This window comes from Prionailurus viverrinus, chromosome D3 (assembly GCF_022837055.1).
Source record: "Prionailurus viverrinus isolate Anna chromosome D3, UM_Priviv_1.0, whole genome shotgun sequence".
Classification (NCBI taxonomy): Eukaryota; Metazoa; Chordata; class Mammalia; order Carnivora; family Felidae; genus Prionailurus; species Prionailurus viverrinus.
In genome coordinates, this window is record NC_062572.1 from 95,460,719 (window position 1) to 95,477,384 (window position 16,666).

At 58.0% G+C, this 16,666-nt stretch overlaps 1 protein-coding gene across 5 annotated transcripts in view; it reads left to right on the top strand.

Moving 5' to 3' along the window:
• The first annotated feature begins 515 nt into the window (after positions 1 to 515).
• Positions 516 to 16,666, top strand: part of CTDP1 (CTD phosphatase subunit 1) — a 56,802-nt gene continuing 40,651 nt past the window's right edge. The window contains exons 1-5 of one of the 5 annotated variants that reach the window (XM_047827315.1): positions 516 to 1,170; positions 11,044 to 11,127; positions 11,754 to 11,847; positions 13,147 to 13,275; positions 16,010 to 16,160. In XM_047827315.1, coding sequence (XP_047683271.1) covers positions 866 to 1,170; positions 11,044 to 11,127; positions 11,754 to 11,847; positions 13,147 to 13,275; positions 16,010 to 16,160 — 763 coding nt within the window. In that variant the 5' untranslated portion in view covers positions 516 to 865. The remainder of the gene's footprint in view (positions 1,171 to 11,043; positions 11,128 to 11,753; positions 11,848 to 13,146; positions 13,276 to 16,009; positions 16,161 to 16,666) is intronic. The other 4 variants (XM_047827314.1, XM_047827317.1, XM_047827313.1 and 1 more) reach the window with 4 other exon arrangements.

The following is a 16,666-nucleotide window of genomic DNA, read 5'->3' on the forward strand; positions in this document are numbered from 1 at the left end:
GCTCTCCCTCTCGCTCTCCCTCCCCTCCGCCGCGGCTGCCTGGCTCCTCCGTCCTCTGCCGCCCCACGCGCGAGGGGGCCCAGCTGGCGGGGTCCGCCCACGCGCGGACACCGGCCAGGTGGCACCCAACCCGCGCCCTCAACCCCGCAGTTCGGCAACGACCTGGGCGGGACGCCCACCGCCCTCTGACCCCGGGTGGCGAACGGCATGCCGGGCCCGCAGCGCCCGGATATCCGCGTTGCATGCCGGGACTCGCAGTCTCCAAAAGGGTCCTCGGCACGTGACTGGGCTGCGGGGAGCAGCCCGCGCTGCATGCTGGGACTCATAGTTTAACGACCCTGGGCCTCCGCGCACCAAGGGAGTTCTGGGACCCGGGTTGGGGGGGGGGGGAGGCGCGCGGCATGCCGGGACCCCGCGCGCGCCGGGAGGGGTGGAGATTCGCAGTGCATGCCGGGGTTTCTGGGCAGCGGCGCGCGCTGCACGCCGGGACCCGCAGGCCCACGCCGCCGGGGCACATGGGGCGAGGCCACGCTGTTCCCGCCGGGCCGGGCCAACAACATGTTTCGGCCCCGGACGCGGCCGGCATCCGCGGCCGGCGCAGCCGCTTCTCCGGGCTGCGCGTAGGCGTGTGTTTACACACGGGCCCCGCGGCGCACGCACGTAGCGTCACGCGACGTCAGACGCTGTCCCGGAAGTTGGCGCGGGCCGGGCGGCGGGTGGAAGCCGGTGCCGGAGCGCGAATTGCAGCGCCGTCGCCTTCACTGCCTGGGCCGGGGTCGCCGGCCCGCCCGCCCGTCCGCGATGGGGACCGGGCCCTGAGCGCCCCGCCCGGCCTCCCTTTCCACAGCGACCCCGCCCGGCCGCGATGGAGGCGCCTTCAGCGGGCCCCCTTCCCGCCGAGGGCGGCCCGCCGGTGGCCGTGGCCGAGGTGCGCTGCCCGGGCCCCGGGCCGCTGCGCCTGCTCGAGTGGAAGGTGGCGGCGGGCGCGGCCGTGCGTATCGGCTCCGTGCTGGCCGTGTGTGAGGCCGCCGCTTCCGCGCCGCCCGCCGGTCCCGCCGCTGCCCGCGCTGGCTCCGGGGGCTGTGTGCGAGCCGAGCGAAGGCTGAGGTCCGAGCGCGCCGGCGTGGTGCGGGAGCTGTGCGCGCAGCCGGGCCAGGTGGTGGCCCCCGGGTGAGTGGGGTCGGAGGAGCGGGATCTGGAGGGATCCTGGGCCGGGCACTGGGCAGGAAGGGGTCCCCGGTGCCGAAGCTAGAGGGACAGCTCGGGGAGAACTTTAGTGGGTGGGTCACACCGCAGTTGTGCATCTGCGTGTCTTTCTAAAGCTGGACGATAGTCACTACTTGTGGGGATTTAACCGTTCCGAAGCATGACTTAAAACGTTTTCAGCTGCCAAAATTGCAGTTTTAGGAAGTAGGCGTATTCTGTTCTGTGATAGGTGCCCCCCCCCTCCCCCCCGGAGGACTCCGCGTCTGTAAGTTAACTGCCCAGTGAGCACCGGACGATCAGGCACGCTCCACGCTGGTCATCGCAGTGTAAACTGCTGGGGGTGGGGTGCACATCTTTAGCTTCTCGTAAACCTTGAGAAACGCGGTTGTAAAGCCGGGTGCAGTTCTGCATCATAGCTCAGGGGGGTGCAGCCGCAGCCCAATTAGTTTAGGGTAACGAAATAGTACATATGCTAGTACGCTTTCCTCGGATAGGCTCTAGCTGTTGGTTGTCTCCGTTTTAATCACATAAAGGGACCTTTCTCTTTTTAGGGGGCGAACCTGTCCACCCAGGCCTCGTGTGACTTTACCAGTGTTGTGCTCTGAGATTGGGCTGGTGTGTGGGTATGGTGTGTACATACACATGACTCATGTGGTTGTTTTTATTGTCTGGAACAGAAACCGGGGCAGGTGACCATTCCTGCTTCCTGCTGTAGTGGTTGGCTCACAGCTTCCTTCTGCGAGGGCCACAGGACATCTCAGGCGCTGGTCCCCTTGGGCACAGTCTGGCCCTCTAGTTGTGCTATGTGCTCTGGTCTCTGCCCCTCTCCTTGTGGCTTGCACTGCCTGTGCATCTGTTGAGAATCTGCTCCCCTTCCATAGGATGGGCTAGGACTGGCCTCCATCCCGACCCCAGGAGCCTCCTCCTGTGTGCACTTCTCCCCACTCGTTGTTTGGAGACGGCACTCTGGTCCTTGGCCTATGGGTAAGGTGCCCTCGCCTGCCCAGTGAGCATGGACAGGATGGGATGGGATGGGAGCTGCCTCGGGGCTGCACCCTCCCCGGAGCCGTCTGGCCGGCCTCCTTTGGAAGGGAGGAGCTCACTGGGCTGTGTGCATATGGCACACTGTGGTTTGCTGTCCTCATTACTTTGAAGTCAGAGTTCACCTGATCGCCGCTTGGGCGTATAAACTCATGAGCCCATAGTTGTGGAGGTGAAGCCCAGTGCTGGTGTAGAAGGCTGTGTAGAAAGTTCCTGAGGTGAAGGGCTCTTCGTGTCCTGGTCTTCCTCTGATTATACAAAGAGGGCCACTGAGGCCCAGACAGGTCAGGCCCTGGTCTTTCTGTTCCTCCCATTGTACACAAAAGGCCATTAGGGCCCAGGCGGGCCGGGGACTAGTCAGTGAGAAGCTCCGTGTGTAATGCTTTGATCCCATCAGCCAGACTAGCAAATCAGAGTAACCCAGCACGTTAATCTCACCAGTCAGCAAAGAAACGTACCTGATGACAAGTTCTCAGTAGGGAGTTTTTCTTGTGTGTTTTTGGCATTTGAGGTTTAGGGTGTCTTACTGCCGTGGTTCATCGTAAGGCTCTTTGCGGACCCGATGACGGTGTTGCTCCTGGCGCGCAGGGGTGAGTGGGCACAGGTGAGGCACCGGCACAGCCAGGCTCACCTGCTCGACGTTGTCCTTGTTTTCATCCTCGCTGGCGTCAGCAGGGTTCGTCCCATCCACGTCCGTGGTTATTCTCAGGCAGCGAACAGTCAGTTCTAGGAACTTGGAAATAGTGCTTCTGGGTGTGCCTGAATTCATCAGTGGATTATCGTTTTGGCCGGTAGTAGGAGGAACGTTTTTGTGCTTGCCGTCAGGTAGAGGTAGGAACCGAATCCTTTCTTCTCAGATAGGGAGGGTGCTGGGGTCCCAAGGGGCTTTGGCACGCCCAGCACGCTGCCTTGTCGAGGCTTCACGTTTACATCCTCCTCCCTGCCGCTCTCTCCTTAGGCCACGTTTCATCCAGGGGGTGCCAGTGTGGGGAGGGAGACAGAATGAGAGTACACATCTGTCTTTGTAACTTTCACGTGGATCACAATTATTTTGATTTGAAAACATTAGGACGAGCCGCTGTCAGAAATTCAGTCTATTAATCGTTACTTTACCTAATGTCCTTCTTTTCGACCTGTCTCCTTTTATGTTCATTGTCATTCACTGGGAGGTGTTGAAGTCTGCAGAGGAAGATGTGTGAAATACTCAGGGAACAAGTCTGGTGGTGGGGCAGGACCAACATGGGGAGGCGGGGGTGGGGGTGGGGAGGGGGCTGTTGCTTTGTAAGACCGGAAGCAGTTACGATTGCTGGCATGCTGCTTTGAAGACCTTGGTGGCCCTCTGAGGCGCGGACTGGAGACGGCGCTGAAATTCTGTGAGTCCTTCCCAGCCTGTTGAGCCCAGCGGTACAGGGGAGCACTTGCTTTTGAGACACGTTAGAGGAATGGAGTTTTGTCTGATAAATCGTAGTCGACCCACTGGAAGCTCATACAGTTTTGAGAGAATTCTAGAAAGAATTCCTCGCGGAACCCGAGTAGCTGACTCTAGGTTGCCGCGGGCACTGAGAATGGATAGTCTTCCTATTTTAGTTTTTTCGGATGCTGTGGGTTCTGTCTCTTCCAACCACACGCTCCGTCACCAGGCCACAGGTGGCCGAGGTTCTGTGAAGTAGCTGTGTCCCCACTCTGACTTCAACGTGCGCCCAGCCTGAACGACGGCGGGGTGACGCTGTGGCCACCACCGCCGCTCCGCCTCGTCGCCGGCACCTCCCCGCTCCTACGGTATTCACCATCAAAGCAAGGGTACTCTTTTGCTTCTCTTTGGACGTAATTCCAGACCTAGAGAAAAGGTGCGAGAATAGTGCCAGGAATTCTCCTCCGGGTGTCACGCGGCTCTCCCACAGGTCAGGACGCTGCCACAGCTGCTCACCCTTCTTCCTCACACGCGGTAGCTTCCTCAAGTTGAGGACGTTGCAGATGTCTCCTCAGAATAACATTTTCTTACCTAACCACGGTGCAGCGGCCAGAATCAGAAATAACATCCATGCCGGGCTGTTTTCTGCTCTTTGGATTCCCCTGATGGGCCAGTAATGTCCTTGGAAGCAAAAGAACACAGGTCCTGTGTCAGGCTCAGCCGTCTGAGCTCCTGGATCTCTGGCCTCGAGCGGTTCTCCTGTCTGGTCCTCCGTTTTCTTCTCGTCAGCTGGTGGTTTTGCAGACTGACTCCGTTCCGATCGCCGTGTGCATTTGGGCAGGGCTTGCCTGGGTACCTGTGCGTGTCCCGAGCAGGCCTGTCGGGCGACAGGTAGCCTCGGTCTGTCCCATTCTGGTTTGTTCCGGTGAAATGTTACTAATTTTCCTGTCGTAATCGTTCAGCATCTTGTGAGAGATACTTTATTACTCAGTAAATATCTTAAGTTCTCTCATCAAATGGCCGCCCATCATTTTTGGCATCTTGAGGACTCTTGTCTGAATTTCCTGGTTTTTACCAGGATTGTCCAGTGGTGATGTTCTCAAGCCTTTCGTCGTTCCTTCTCCATTTCTGGTTGGCTTTCTACTGTAAGAACCCTTCATTTAATAGTGTAGACTCTGGGATTCTTGTTTTATTCAATGAGTTGTAGTCCATTACTATCATTTTTTCTCAGTGCTCCGATTGTCCCAGGTTTGGCCAGCGGGAGCCCCTCACGCTGACTCCTCTGGTGAGACCCTTGGGTTGGCACGTGGCCGTGTTTTCTGACACAAATGGTATTTAGGCTCCCGCTCCCCAGCTTTGGAATCACCCCATTCTCCAAGAAATTGTGCTTCCTTTTAATGGAGACTGACATTTGGGAACCGAGATCCGGGCGCACAAGTGACGTTTTGCCCATCGCGCTTGTGTGCTGAGCTCTGTGTTTAGAGCTTGGCGGAGGGCTGTGAGCCGCCCTGGCCTGTCGCAGGAAGACGGAAGGTGAGACCCAGCCTGCGATAGCGCTGGCTCCGCCAGCAGAGAGTCAGGGTGCCCGGCTTCCTCACACTGTGCCCTTCCTGTGCCCTCGGACCTTCCCATCAGACCAGACACAAAAGCTGATGCGTGCAAAAATTTCAGGAAGAATTCGGTATTTGTGTATTTCGGGAAAAATTACTTCTTTAGGAATCGCGTCGTGATTTTCCTATGGATTTTTTTCAAGGACAGACCAGGAAAGTTAGCATTTACTGGTGACTGACTTGACATTCTGGGGCTGGTCTCCCGGGTGAAGTGTTTTCTCCAGAGGTCACAGCATGCCCCTCCCCGCAGGGTGTGGTGGCGTTGGCTCTTTGTTGGGTTGAGGGTAGAAACAGTAGGGTCACTGCCTGCCTTTCATCCCTCTCGCATCAGTATCTGCAGATGAAATCGTGTACGGAAAAAGGGCATTGCTGTTACCTCTTAAAAATACTCTTTCCCTCTCTCTTGGCCATCCGTTACTTTTTTTGAGAATCCTTTCAGCCCTTGTAAAGATGCAGAAGTCGTCCACCGATAACGTTGAGCTCCGCTCTGACCCCGCAAGACAGTTCTGAATGACTTTTTAATTCAGACAGAAGATAGGGTCTCTTTACCCTCCTTTTAATTTAGACGAGATGTTTCCGAGCTGCTGTCCCCTGGGCCACATGTGAGTGTTGGTGTGGCCGAATGGGAAAGGGGGGGTGGGGGACAGACAGCTCGTTGCCTTGGCCACACGTCTCCGTCCTTTGTGACAGTCACAAGTCGTCATGTGCTGCACTCGGGCACATGTGCTGTGTGTGCAGTGTGTGTGTGTCCCGTGTGGTCCAGTCCGGTGTGCAGCTCTCCTGCTCTCCTTCCTGGGCTGCAGCAAACTCCAGAAGCTGGTCTTGAGGGGCACACACGGCATCTTTTTACCTTATCCCTGGTCAACGTTTGCCGGAAACGTCTTTGCGAAGACACGTGGCTCCTCCCTTGTGTGTGGAGACCGTGTTGTGTTTTTAATCACCTCCCCCCCTTCGCCTGGCAGGTGTGGCCTCGGCACCCTGTATGGATTTACAAGTGGTGGGTTTCTACTGTCACGTTGCTTGGCTCGGGGGCCTCTTTGCTAGATGCGGCACGTTAGTGTTTTCTGACTTGGGTAGTCTGAGAAGATTGAGGGATGTTTTGTTTTGCCTCAGATGATGGTATACCTCCTCCCCCTGCTGTGTGGACTCACCCGCCTGTGCTGATCCCACGTCTGTGTCAGGTGTAACGTGACAGACATTGCCAGGGTGAATTTAGGTGGAGACCTCGTGTCTATATTTAGTAAATAGGAAAATTCTCTGTTCGTATTCACTATAGGGAGCTTTGAGCTTTGAACGCTATGGGTGACTCTTTTACATCAGAGAGAGGTGTCGAGTTTTGGAACGAAGGCATCTTGTGGGGGGGTTAGGTTGATTTGTGAGTCATTCACGTAGCTCTTACACGTGTCACGTGATGACAACGTGTAGTGTCGCCACAGAGGGGGTCCTCATAGAAGCTTTGTGTGGTGTCCGTTTCGTGTGCCAGTCGTTGTTCGACGTTAAGTATTCTTTTCAGGTGTTTGGGGTCATTCGAGTCATCCCAAGTGCCTTTGAGAGCAGGGCCCCCTGCACCTGCTTCCTGGCTGTCACCGACTGCCGCCTTCTTGGGGGTGGATGGATGCTGCTGAGGCACGTGGCCTTGGATAGTCCACCAGGAGGGGCTTCTAAGCTGACACCCCGTGTGCTTATCATCTGCCCTGGGGTTTGCAAGGGCGTATCCTGTGCCCAGTAGGCCCCTCCCTGTTGATGCCAGTAGCTGCCCCCAGGTTGTGACAGCTGGAGGCGTCTCCAGGCCCAGTTTCCCGTGGGGAGCAAACACAGCAGGTGACTGAGCCCTGATCTGCTCCGTGGAATAAGACGGGCAAAGCTCCCTGCAGCACAGAAAGTTACATGACTTTTAACGTCATCTGTAGAGAGAAGACTTTGTAGAGAAAGGTACACGTTCAGGCCACGTTGCCAAGGGCGTGTGGAGTGGGTAGAGTGTGTGCCCCCACCCCTGTGCCCCTTCGTCCCCACCTGCCTCCCGGTTGCCTGCTGACAGCTAGGCTTTGCCTGGGACTTGGAAACAAGTTGACCGAGCAAGGACTCTGTGTCTTCTGGGCCTTCACGGGATGGCGTGGCGGAGCGCATATGCGCTTCACGCGGTGCGGTGGGAGCTGAGAGGACTTCCGGGAGGAGGTGTGGCTCTGGATATGGGTTCAGATAGAAAGAAGAGGCAGAGGTGGCGAGTGGCAGGCTGGTCTAAGCCGAGGGAGCCCCCGTGTCGGGGGGCCTCCGGCAGCACTCGGGGGGCACACCACTGGTGGAGCACGTGGGACCTGAGTGGCCATGGAGTGGCGTGGCGAGGTCCTAGGGACCTGCGGGGTGACAGGAAGGCCGGCTGCCGTGACGCTGGCTGTCACACTGGATGGCACGCCTCCCTTAGCCTGGGTTGCTCTGCGCAGGTGACGTGCAAAGCCCCCCGGTGACCGGATGGTGCTGGGGGCACAGGGCCGGGCCGCAGTGCAGGTGCCCAGGGACCAGCCACGTGCTCCTCTCTGCCTCGCTGCGGTGCTCTGCCACAGGGTCCTCTGGAAAGGCCACCAGCAGCCCTAAATCACCAAGTTTGGTGGCCGTGTCCTCGTTAGTTGGTGGTCTGCCGGTACCACATATGCATTTTAACTGCATGGTTTGGCGAGTTCTGACAAACGTGTGTGCCTTGGAAAGCACCACCCACAGTCACGATGTGGACATCTTCATCCTGGTGTGTGTCCTGATGCTGTCCGGTGTCTCTTCGGGGCGTTTGACACTGATACTCCTTTCCCGGAACGTTCCCTCCCTGGTGTCTGCTGTGGACCCGGCTCCTCAGCCTTTGCGAGCACTGATTTTGTTTTGTGCTACGCTTGACCTTAGCCAAAAGGCCGAGAAGCGATGATGATTTTGCTTTTCGATTGCATTCTTTTTTCCGCCTGTCCCTTAGTTGTTGGGGTTCCCCAAAGGCCTGCCATCTGTTTTATTGGCAGCGGTTAAGCCCTAGCCTGGGATAAGCAGCCCACGAGACCTGTATTCCGTGGTCCTGTCCACGTCCAGGCACACGTCCACCTGTGTGGGCAGCTGGTGGTGCCTGTGCCTCCCTCGCTCGGTTTTCCAGGCAGACTTGTCCTTTCGTGCCTGGTCCCTGGCAGGCTCACTCCAAGAACATCTGCGAGTGTCCACGGCGCTCCTGGCTCCCTCGGTTCTCACTTCTCCTGGCATCTCCTGCCCGCACTGGTGCACTCAGAGCTCGTTTGCCCGCCCCGCTCCCGGCACCTTCGCGGCGCCACCTGTGGGTCCTCCCTGCTGCGTTCAGGGCTCTGGACCCTTGAACGGTTGGTCTGGAGTCTGCCACTTTCCATGTGCTCTTAGCTTGGGCGATCTGAAGCCAGCTGTGCCTCGCCTGTGTGGCTTCGCCTTGGCTCCCCTCTCCATCCCACACCTGCTTCCTCTTGGTTTGTTGTGACCCTCCTGTCACCTTGTCCTGGAAGAGGGGCTGTCCTAGAAGCTTCCTTCTACTGGAGGAGAATCAATCCTCTAGAATTAGCTGCCCATTCAGGACTCCCCTTGAATGTTAGCGACCTGGGCAAGACCAGGATTTCTTAAGGACGCAAAATATCTGATAAATTGGACTGGGTTAAAATTTAAAACCTGATCTTCAAAAACCACTGTTAAGAAAATGCAAAGGCTGACTACCAACTGGAAACACATACCTCACAAAGTGTTTCGACCTGTTTATTGCTCGAGCTGGACACCAAATGTGTCTTCGGGTTAATGTTTTAGGAGAGGTTGGTGGAATCTTCCTTTCCCGTTTTTGGGGATTCCTGAAAAAAATACTCCCCAAGCCATGAGTTTGCGTAGAGAAACGGGTGAAGTGGGTAAGTGCAGACTGGCTTTTTCACGTCGTGCGTGTCTGCCGTGTCCACAAAGGAGGCCTGGCCAGCAGGTCGCACCGCACCCGAGACTGGAGTCCTTCTGCTCCTGGTGCCTGGGTGGCCTGCGCCTTCTTACGCGACTGTAGGTCCCCAGAACCTGTAATTAAAACACAGGCGATATCAGCATTTTAAAAACCTACCCCTAGCATTCCAGGGGGCAACCAGCAGCTTTTTGCCAGGGTCCAGAAGGCCCGACAGACCCCCCGGAAAACCCTATTAGCCAACAGTTGACCCACACCTTTGACTTTTGGGAAGGTGCACGGCCGTCCCCTTGCCGCCTCTGCCCATGTCCTCCCAGACGCGTCGCCTTTCTGGGCCTCTTACTTCCCCACCTGCACTTGGGAGGGCAGGACAGGCAAGGAGGGGGCCCCGGCAGGACGGAGTCTGAACAGCGGGTCGTCCATAAGGTGGGCCACCCGGCGGGCAGCTCCGTGGGAAGGAGTGTTCCTCGTGTGGCAGGAGCCGAGCCGGCTGTCTGAGGGAGGGCCGATTCGGGGGTGCCCGCCGTGAGGGCTGGGGTACGAGAGGCCCGGACCGTGGCAGCCGCTTGGTGGGGGTGGGGTGGGGTCTGGACGATGAAGGAAGTGTTCTTCTGCAGGGACGTGAGTGGGGACCGGGTTTGGCGGGACGAGGTGCTGCGGGGCCGGGCAGGTGGGGAAGGCCAGACCCGAGCGCCCGCTCCAGACGCCAGCAGCACAGGGCCTGGTGGTAGAAGGCTGAAGAGACAGCACAGGGCACCCAGAGAAGGTGGGCAGCGAGCGGGGCGGCGGCGGGGGGGGGGGGGGGGGTTCCTGGGGCCTGCCGGCAGGAATATAGAGCCCGAAGACATCTCTGGGCCGGTTGGCGGAGGACTGGCGAGACGGCGGGTTCTAGGTAGAGGTGGCGATGGTGCTGAAGGCGGGAGCGCGCACCCACGGAGAGGGAAGAGGCAGGCGGCAGAGCGTGGCCCTGCCCCGCGCTTGGTTTGCGGTCGAGCCGGCTGCGGGGCTGCGGACACACAGGGGCGTCGGGGCGCCGCGTACCCGGTCGTGAGCGGCAGAGGCGGGCAGGAGGGGAAGAAGGAGGCCCTGTGTGGAAGGGGGGTGCCGTCCCTGGCAGCCGTGCGCCCGTGGAGGCCGTTGGGTCCGGAAGCTCTGGGGCCGTCTGGGTGGCCATCCGTGCGGCCTTGCTTTGTGAGGAAGCACCCAGGAAGGCCCCGCGTCCCAGATGCTGGCCTGACCGCCGCCTGGGTGCCCCCGGGTCTAGGTAAGGGGCAGGAGACTCCCGCGGCCCCGAGTTACGGGGCCTCCAGAGCTCTGACCATGCAGCCTTTGGGTTTGTGTGGAAATCGTCGCGTGGGGTGAAAACTAGGAATACTACAGGAGTTCCGTCAGAAAACTTGCACCGAATCGGAGCCGCTCTGTAGACCGAGAACGGTATTTGGGAGACGACACCGTTGGTTATTTGTTGGTGTTCTAGCAAGTTGCTCCTTGCCACGTTAGCATAGGTTTCCGTGTTTTAAATGGTTTCTCAGAAGCCTGAGAGTGTCAGTATTTCACATACCCGAGGCTTTCACGTCGTCCCAAGTCCGTTCTCCCGACAGGACGTGCCTAGTTTTTTGTCTGTCGTGCGTGGGTTCTGGGTTGCCCCGTGGGGCCCCGTGGGCGAGAAGCCCTCCTTTCCCGCCCCGGAAGCAGAGCCCCGCCGCGGGGTGAGGCGCGCCGGGTCAGGTCGGGTCGCTGGGAAGATGGGTTCTGAACCCCGGGGGCTGTACCCCCTCGGGGCATGTGGTCAACCGGGGATTGTGCGTCTCCCCTTCCTGACGTGGGACCGTCTTCGCCTCTGTTTCTAGGGCCGTCCTGGTGCGGTTGGAAGGCTGTAGCCACCCGGTTGTCATGAAAGGCTTGTGTGCCGAGTGTGGCCAAGACCTGACCCAGTAAGTCCTGGCAGCTTGCGGGAGGAAGGCGGCGCCTCTCCGCGTTGGCTGCGCCACGGGTGGGCGGCCTCAGGCACCCTGCTGTGCCCGGTGACCCGAGGCAGTCTCCCGGGGAGGTGCCCTTTCTGGCTTTATTTCCATAAGTCCCGAAAGCTTGGAGCGCGTCGGATGCTCACAGGCGTGCTCGGTTTGCTTTCCCCTCCCCGCCGAGCACACTGCACATCCTCCCGGGCCCCCGGGGCCCCCGCCCCACTCCCTGGGCTCCTTCACCACCAGTGCCGTGCGGTCGCGCCATTGTCTGCGCAGAGCAGCGCGGACTGTCCTGTGTTTGCGTAGGTGAGGGCCTCTGTTGCCGTGTGGCCGTCACAGTTCATTTCCAAGAGACCTTCGTGTTTTGTGAGAACCTGGCCTGTTGTCAGACCCCGGATGGCCTCTCAGCGGCTGGCCGCAGAAGGACGCGCCGCACTGAGCTAGCAGTGAGCCTCACCTGAAGTGTGAATGAAAATCCTACCCTGGAAGCCCCGGGTGCTTTCCGGGCGTGGGTCGTGGGGTCACCCACGGTCCTGCGTGCCTTCTGTGTACAACTCATTCGGGGTGTTCACGTCTGGCCCTTCTCCCGTGTGCAGGTTGCAGAGTAAGAACGGGCAGCAGCAGGTGCCTCTGTCCACGGCCACAGTGTCCATGGTGCACAGCGTCCCAGAGCTGATGGTGAGCTCCGAGGTGAGTCCTGCCTCTGGCGGGGGCGACGTGTCGGACAGAACATCTCCGGAGAACGGCAAGGAGCATGTGTGGGCCTTGTGCCGTGCAGAGGACGGGTGCAGAAAGTGCCGCGTCTGCAGGCGTCATAGCCGCTGGTGGGACCGGCGGAGTGTGAGCAGCGTGCCGCCCCCCCCCCCCCCCCCCCCCCCCCGCCGCTTCTGCTTTCCCAGAGGGTCCTGCTTACCGGGGATGCGCCGGCCTCACGGCCTCGGAGCCGGGAGCTCTCCCGGGTGCTGTGGCTCACATGGTCCCCCGGTGCGTGGCCGGAAGCAGTGGGTCTGGGAGGCCGACCGAGGGGAAGGCCGGAAGCTGCCGGAGGCTGCAGTTTGAGGGCTGGGAGCAGGCGGCTGTGCGTCGGACCTGAGCGGGCAGCGCCGGCGGAGCGGACGTGGGGACAGGGAGGGGACGGGAGAGCATGCCGGTTCGGCCCTCCTGTGGGGCAGTCCCCGAGCATCCCCATACCTGCGGACCTAGCGCACGAAACCGCCCTTACTTCCCCTGCATTTCAGAAGTCACGCGGGCAGTGTGGGTCAGGGGTGTCCTGACCCCCGTTTTCATAGGCCAGGGGTGCAAATGGCAGGTGAGGGAGAGACACCAGGATGAAGCCCTTGATGGGTTGTGCAGAGACTCAGCTCTTGGTGGGGACCAGTCTCCCGGCTGCCCGTTTATGTAGGTGGCGGGTGGGGACCAGTCTCCCGGCTGCCCGTTTATGTAGGTGGCGGGTGAAACTTTTTCAGTCACGATTTGATGAGATTTGTGCTTTTAAAAAAATTTAAGTTCTGGTTGGTTAACACACAGTGTAGTGTCGGTCTCAGGAGTAGACTCCGGTGATGCGTCACTCAGGGGCCACACCCGGCACTCATCCCAGCTCGCGCCCTCCTCAGTGCCTGTCACCCACCGGGCCCCTCCCTCACCCACCTCCCCGCCAGCCACCCTCAGTTTGTTCTGTGTGGTTAAGAGTCTGTTGTGGTGTGCCCCCGTCTGTTTTTGTGGACACAACCGGTTTCTTTTCATTTCTTTTTTCATTGGTTTACACGTTAAGTCATAGGATTATGATCACAAATCATAACGTCATCAGAGTTTGGACCCAGTGGACTGGCTGGGGAGGCTGGGGTCTGGGCAGTGTGGCCCCATGTGCTGTGTTAGCGTGCAGAGAGCCTCGAAGCACCTCTCTCGGCTTCCTTTGGTTTCTCCTGACAAAATCGAATTTTGTTTTGGATCCAGATGTACTTACTGATTTTCCTTTCTATTTCTCTTCAGCAAGCCAAGGAGCTGGGAAGGCAAGACCAGCAGCGGCTACATCGAAACAGAAAGCTGGTGCTCATGGTCGACTTGGACCAGACGCTGATCCACACGACAGAACAGCATTGCCAGCAGATGTCAAACAAAGTGAGCGGCCCCAGCAGCTCCTCTCGGCGACGCTTCTTGGGCCAAGGAGGCTGGCTGGGGCGGGAGCCCAGGGCCCATGCTCCCAGGGCCGTTTCCCCTAGCTGGTCCCCACCGGGAGGTGCCGAGGCACGCTCCCACCCTCCAGTGCCTGGTCCACACGTGGTCCCGTGAATCAGGAAGGTTGAGGGTTCGGGGCCTGGAGGACCCAAGGCCCAGCGGTAGACAGTGGGGTGGACGGCAAGGGAGGAGTGGTCCGGGGGGGACACAAGCCGGCAACACCTCTGGAAATACCTGGAACACTGGGGGCGGGGGTGCAGGTGGGTACCTGGGTCTGCACTCACGACAGCAGATAGAGGCTGGGTCCGCTTTGCATAAATCCTTCTGGGAAATTAAATTTCCAGAGAAAGTAAAGGGTCAGGGGCGGAACCCTGTTTGAGTATACGTCAAGCCTCTTCCCACCCTTCGCTCCTTTCCTCTGTATGGAGCCTGGGGACTTAAATTTCTGGCCCCTCCCCAAGGCATTGAGTCGTGCCCGTTACGGATGGCTGTCTGCAGGCTGGCACAGCTTCTGCCTCCTTGACTAAGGAAGCCTCACCGGCGTGGACGTGGTCAGTTATTTAAAGTCTTTGTTGGTGGGGTTGATGTGCAGACTGTTGTCGGTGCCTGCAGGTGTCGGTTCCTAGCTGTGGCTGCACGTGGTGGGAGAGCCTCTGACAGGCCAGCAGCCGGGGATGTGAGACCCCAAGGGCAGCAGGACAGGTCTGCTCATGGTCCCGGGATGGGCGTGTGTCCTGGGGGGGTTCGCTGCAAACTTTTCTCGGAACACACCAGGCTGTTTTAGTTTGGCCTCGTGAATAAATCCAGTGACACAGGCGCAAACGTGGACCATCTCCGCTAGTCCCGTAGGCCGCAGAGTCACTTCCGCCTCCGGACGTTGCTGACGGTGAGGACTGATCTCATAGTCGTGAGCGGAGAACTTGTCCTCCAGCAACGTCCTTGTCACTTCAGTTCTGTCTCCCATAAAACAGCGTGTATTTTTTTTAAGTTTATTTTGAGAGAGAGAGAGAGAGAGAGAGAGAGAGGGAATCCCAAGCAGGCCACACTGTCAGCACAGAGCCCAACATGGGGTTCAAAGTCACGAACCATGAGCACATAACCTGAGCCGAAATCAAGAGTCAGACGCTGAAGTGACTGAGCCACCTAGGAGCCCCAACAGCACGTGTTTTAGTTGTATTAGCACTTTTTTACTATCGTAACATCTCGTGTCACCATATATTTTTGTGTGCAGCATAAGGTGTTAGTAAATACTTTGCGACTGTTTCATTCATAACAACTCTGCTTAATTATCTTACAGCTGGAGGACTTCAGGGGTGCCTGGGTGGCTTGGTCGGTTGAGCGTCCGACTTTGGCTCAGGTCATGATCTCATGGTTTGTGAGTTCAAGCCCTACATTGGACTGCTTGCTGTCAGTGCAGAACCTGCTTCAGATCTGTCTCTCCCTCTCTCTCTGCCCCTCCCCTTGTCTCTCTCTTTCTCTGTCTCTCTCTGTCTCTCTCTCTCTCTCTCTCTCTCAAGAAATAAACATTAAAAAAAAGAGTTGGAGAACTTTATGTAAAGCGGTAGTTTCTGCACGTATGTGCTTGTGTGTACGTGGCCATAGCTGGCTCTGGGCTTCATTGTGCCTTTGAAGTCGGCACGTTTAATTCATTTCACAGCAGTTTAAACTCGTCGTAACATGCCTGTTCCTCAGCTTGTGTGATCTACAAGGTGAAGGTCTCCTCCCATCCACGTGGACGGGCCTCAGCTCCGGCTGGCCTCCGTGGCTCCACCCCCACCCGTGCCCACAGGTTACCTGCGGGCCGGCTCTGCCCAGCACTCAGGTGTGCACCCGCACACCTGTTGTGACGTCTAGAAAGATGTGTTTAACTCTTCACTTTGGCAACCTGAACTTGTGTTTTTAAGGACGTTTATATGCACCTGTGGAGGACACGGAATGTGATTTCTAGAATTCCATACTCCAAAATGTTTTAACAGAACAGCTGGTTCATGAAGGGTTTGACCACTTTAGAGCTAGTAAAAAGTTAAGTAAGCCCAGGGTCGCTTACTTTTAGTTTTCAGTGTTTCAGAGTTCTCTTACTGAGAAGATTAATGATAAATAGGGATTAAAAGGATCAACGTTTAGTTTGCTAAGGAAAATAAGTTTCTTTGTATGTTAACGACACGTAACTTGTTGGCGTTACTAATCTTACCTATCTGCTAAAAGCGGTTTGAAATACTATTTCAGGTTTGGTGTTGTATTTGTAAGTTAGTAAACCCGTATCTTAAAGCAGTCACTGAGCCAGACTAAGTTCCGTGGGACTGTTTGGTTTACTCCCATCAGTACTTGGGGGGCGGGGGGGATCATGCGTGGATCACCGGAGACCTGTTCTAAGTGATCCGCCGTGGCCAAGCTATTTGGCAAGTGTTAGGGTTTGAGGACACAGAGCCTTGCTTTGCTGTTAACAGACAAAGACCACGGTCCAAACGGTGCGAGGATCTGCTGACACCGCTGAAGCCTGCGGTTGCCGAACGTGGTGACCGTGGCGGTTCATCACAGGCAGCGACGTGGGTGGGTTCGCTGCCGGGACCGTCATTGACAGTGTCTTGGGTGGTTACCGCGGGGGGGTGGGGGGCGCAGTCCGGAGGTGCCGTCCAGGCGCCTCATGCCTTCTCACCGGGCACGCCTGTTCTTCCAGGGTATCTTTCACTTCCAGCTGGGCCGCGGCGAGCCGATGCTGCACACGCGTGTGCGTCCGCACTGCAGGGAGTTCCTGGAGAAGATCGCCAGGCTGTACGAGCTACACGTCTTCACGTTTGGGAGCCGGCTGTACGCTCACACCATCGCAGGTGGGCGGCTCAGTCCTCGGTCACCCGTGCCAACTCATGCGTCGCGTGGGCGTTGTCCCCAGTGGGTTAGGTCTCTCTTCATTTTCAGTGACGTCCTTAAAGACGAGGGGACACACGAAGCTCTCCCAGGCCCCTTTCCAGTCCCTGAGCTAGCTCTTGCCTCCCCAAATGGGCAGGCCACCCCCGCTCTGGTCAGGCGCACGCCGCGGGCTGGTGTGAAGGTTGCTCGGCACTGCAGCTGTGTGGAAACGTAGAAACTTGCTACGTAAGCCTTCTCAGGGTGTTTTGGTTTTGGTTTTGGTTTGGAAATACCTCTGGAGCCGGGTTGCTTACTGCCGCTCTAAGTGCAGGTTAAAACGATCGTCTCTCATTTGTAAATGAATGACGTGGTGACTTAGTGTTAACCTGTTGTCTTGGTGCAGCTTAGTGGTTGTGTGCTGGCCGTGCGTGTGCCTCGTGTGTGCGTAGATGTCCCTGGTGGTGCCCACCAGTGGCCCGTCTGGCTG